The 4,216-nt window shown below is 50.9% G+C and overlaps 1 protein-coding gene across 1 annotated transcript; it reads right to left on the bottom strand.

Moving 5' to 3' along the window:
• Positions 1 to 504: 504 nt before the first annotated feature.
• On the bottom strand, positions 505 to 1,322 carry LOC128731465 (cuticle protein-like). The gene is made up of 2 exons (XM_053824589.1): positions 1,253 to 1,322; positions 505 to 1,186 (listed from the first exon to the last, which is right to left on the bottom strand). The coding sequence occupies exons 1-2, from the start codon at positions 1,262 to 1,264 to the stop codon at positions 599 to 601; spliced, it is 600 nt and encodes a 199-aa protein (XP_053680564.1). The 5' UTR covers positions 1,265 to 1,322; the 3' UTR covers positions 505 to 598.
• Positions 1,323 to 4,216: the final 2,894 nt, after the last annotated feature.

Genomic DNA, 4,216 nt, shown 5'->3' with positions numbered 1-4,216 from the left:
AGCATCAACCCGATTCACCATCCCGGACGTCGCGCAGTCTACGAGCGGGGGTTCGTCACTTGCGCTCGTTCCCAGCGTTCAAGTCACCGGAGGCATTCGCTGATGACGGTCGTTAGCCAGCACCGCTACCCGTCATGACCGTCTTCCGTTGCGCTTTTGCGCGTCACCGGGATGCAACGACCGGGATCGGATCGGATTAGGATAGGATGGTGATTTGCAGACGCCTCGTTTGCCCAGACGTAGCAAAATGCGTACCTTTCGCCGCTGACAGACGCTGAGTTCTGGGGCTCGTTAATTTGACATCAATGAGGACCAGCAGTTCGTCGGTCCCATAACTCACGCGCGAAACGGATCCGGATGCGCCGTTGGACGGATCCCATCCCGGATGAGGCTTGATTGATTGTGATCGGCCTCGGGACGCGGATCTGGCTTACTTCTGTCAAGCGCTTCTTTCACTCTGCATTCCCTGCGTTGACGTGGGTCAGAAACTCGGTCGAGTACGTTTGATGCGGGGGGGCACTTTATTCAATCAAAACCATGTCCACGTTCACCGGCAATGGCACGCGAGAGTTCCTTAGCCAGATCGTCAGGTTGTTCGTTAGTTGCGCAGCAGAACGGTCGTCGGCTGCTGGGAGCTAGTGAGAAGAGTGGCAGTGCGGTGTCCACCCGAGACCAGCTGACCGACGGATGGCTGGCGCAGCAGAACAGCTGGCTGGATCGTGTGGACAAGCTGGGCCCGCGAACCAACCGATGGCTGATGGCGAACGACGGCGTTGAAGCCACGGAAATCATCAGCCGTGTAGTCAACGATGCGCTCCGTGCCGTCCGACTCGAGAGTGCGGTATTGGCCACGCACCCGGTCTCCGTGGCGCACCTCCTGCTGGCTCTTGACGTCACCCGAAAGCTCATCCCGCACGGCGTATCCGTAGCTGTAGTCGTCGGTGTCGTAGTCGGAGTTACGGCGGTCCTGAAGGTCCTGATCCTGGTTGCGGCCAGCGTACCTTTGCTGCTGCTGTTGCTGCTGCTGCTGCTGCTGCTCGTTGTACTGCACGTTGTAGTTTCGGGAGGCCCACGTGGAGTCATCGTAAGACCGCAGCTGGTTCTGACGATCCTGCGACCGACGGCCCGACTGCTGGGCGTTGACGCTGACATTCAGCAGCAGCAGTCCAACGGCGATCAGCGAAAGCTGAGAAAGAATTGAGACTTTTATCACTGAGTTCCAGAATCTCATCACAAAACAAGTGGTTCTTACCTTGGAGGCCATTTTGATGACGGTAGAGTAGTTGGAAGAAGGCGAGTTGTTGAAGTCACACTTAGAACTGTACACTGCACAATGATGCCTTCTGGGACGTGGTCGCGTGGCTTTTATAGTCGTTCTAGTGAGCGTTCTTACGCCCAAATGCTTATCCCCAGGTTTGCTTGCACCTAAGCCGTACTATCACATTTCATCTGGTTGATCTTCATGCACTAATTGATTACAATGTTCGCCATTTGAGGTGAGACGGTGCATGCTCGCCAACGCCGTTCCTTTTCTGCGGTTGAGACGCCCGGTTCCGATTACGCGCGTCTTGCGCTGTTCGTGGCAGGTTAGTTGCCAAGCAGGGTAGGGCATTAAGGGCAGATGGGTACGTTTACAAGGCTTTTTGCTAGGACTACTCGTTTTGTAGCCGATACGTGCCGGCTTGGTATCAGTTATCCAGGAGCAACGTGTTGGATTAACTTATTCGGATGCAATATGCTTTAAAATTGGGTTGAAAATCAAACAGTGGCAAAAAAGCCACCTTAATCGATAACGATCGAAATGGCTCGAAAAAGGGGAAAACAATTTGGCGCACGTTGAGACACACCCAAGCCTCTTGTTCGAAACGTACATCCACCTCAAGGCGATCGTGTGATCGAGTGAATGCATAAATCTTACCCCTGCTGGCCATAAAATGCATCGAGCAGAACGTTAACCTGATTTCGGTGGAATCAATCCAATCGCGGCCATAAATAAACCTCCCATCCGATCTCCGGACCGTTCGAGCCGTGCCAGCAAAGTGTCAAAAATATCGAACGCACCACGGCCATCTTCGGTTCCCAGTGCCGGCCGCTTCCGGTCAGCGGACTGCGGCGTGATTTATGAATGAACTAGATTTCAATTTCCACTGGTGCACTGATTGGTTGCTCTCGTGGATGGGTTCGTCGCTCATCGACGCACCGGCAAAAGTGCGGAATACGAACGCACAAGCAAACCCGAAAGTAAGCCAAACCAGACGCAGACGTCATAATTTTGAACCTGCCGCAAGCAGTGCGAGCAGCGAGGAAAATGCGGAAAAACGCTGGCCCCAGTTGGTGGGGTTTTCAAACATAAAATGCCGGCTGAGGCTCGGGCCAATTGACTTAACGTTTGGCTTCGACACTCGGCCAATACTGGGCCAGCGATAATCTATGGTCGATGCTGCGTGACGCATATCACTTGCTAGTGGCACCTTTACCGGTACGCCGAAACGGTGCTCGCACGCAGGTTAGCACCATTAAATATGGCTGTTTCAACTCTTCGTAACGTTAATGCACGGACGCAGCCAGACGCGGCGTCTATACGTGGTGCGCAATTACCAGAATAAACTCACAAGCGCAAGTTCGGCAAAGCGAGACCTTTAAAGGTGGATGGTTACTTCGATGCATAGTGCAGATAATCAAATCACCCTTCTAAGCAGGCTGTAGTTTTCAAAATAATATTAGAATCTACTATAGAAATTGCTGAAATTTGGATGAACAAATATTATCAAGCGATTGATTTTCTAGATTACTCAAACTTTACGCCTCCAGATCGTACAAAAAAGATGTAAAATTGCACTCTCTAGCAATATGAGTTGACCTACTTCCGGTATTCCCGAGACGATTCACTTTCTTTCAGCCTGCGCAACACATAATAAGGTACCGGAAGTGGTAACACCTTCGTCGACCGTCAGCCTACCAAATGAAGCAATAAACCGTCGATGTGAAAGAACCCATGGTCGTTAGCTGGCCAGATCCGGCCAACATTTTCCCGATCCGGCCGTTTGTGTCCAGCGGCGAAGCCAGTGGGAATCGCAACAGGAAAATGGAGTTTCCCCTCTCGATTGAAGAAAAAAAAGCACTCTTCAAGAAGAAAACCAAAAAAGAAAAATAGCGTCATTCAAACCATTGAGAGAGAGAAGAGAAAAAAAAGCGCCCGAACACACACTTGCACCGAATCGGGAACTGATTCTTTCGAGGGAAGCGCACGAGTGGGAACCGGCGCGCGGGTTCCTAGTCCTAGATCCGACGTTTGTTTGACTCGCCAAACATCGTTGACCTTAATTTTTATGACGCACAGATGACGAGTGCGGAAGATTTTGGGGCTTTTTTTCTCTCCTCGGGCGCTAAGCGCGCGCACCGCTTTAAAGATCTTGTTTAACTTCTTCTTCCCCTTTTTGGGGGGGTTGTTCGCGGGGCGAGCTAACTAGCTCAGCCGCCTCGATCAGTGGTTGAGCGATCGCGAACGGTCAAGTTGGCTGTTGGGGGTAGAGCGAAAAAAAAACACCTCCTTTGCAAGCTGGCCGAGACTCCAGCGCGCTTGCGTTGGATAAATTTTCGCTTGGGAACGGAGTGGTTTGGGCGCAACCCGATTCCACCCGGCGGGCGAACAGTTCACCGGTTCGAAAATGATGCGCCTCGGGCAAAAGGCAACAATATCATTAACAGTAAGCATTCACTGTCCAGCAATGACCGGCGGTTTTGCTGGGATGCTGCAAAATAGCGAGCACCCGAAGATGACTTAATTTGAGGGAGACAAGATGGTTCGGTATGATATTTTTGCTGTTCGTTTGCACTCTTCTCGCTTGTACCATCGCTGAATTCTCCCGGCCGGATCGACTCTTTACATAGCGGATTTGAAGTGTGTTTGCCCGCATTGAAGGTGATGGATTTTTGCGCACTGGACCGGAACACTTTTGTGCGAGTGCTAATAGAGGTTTGATTACAACTGCTGGGAAAAGGGAGGCACGACATACGGGGCAAGAAAATTAAATATGTACAAACCCCTTTTTGGGGTTCATGAATGCACCAAATTTGTACTAGCAATTACGAAATTTATTCATTCATTATTATTGCGGACAGTTTTCATACAATCAATGCATCAAAATAATTCCCTCAAACCTTCGTTTAACGAATTCACGCAAACAGTAACGGTACCATTACGTTGAGGCGTTGT

This window comes from Anopheles nili, chromosome 2, assembly GCF_943737925.1.
Source record: "Anopheles nili chromosome 2, idAnoNiliSN_F5_01, whole genome shotgun sequence".
NCBI lineage: Eukaryota > Metazoa > Arthropoda > Insecta > Diptera > Culicidae > Anopheles > Anopheles nili.
This window is presented reverse-complemented; position numbering and strand designations above follow the sequence as displayed.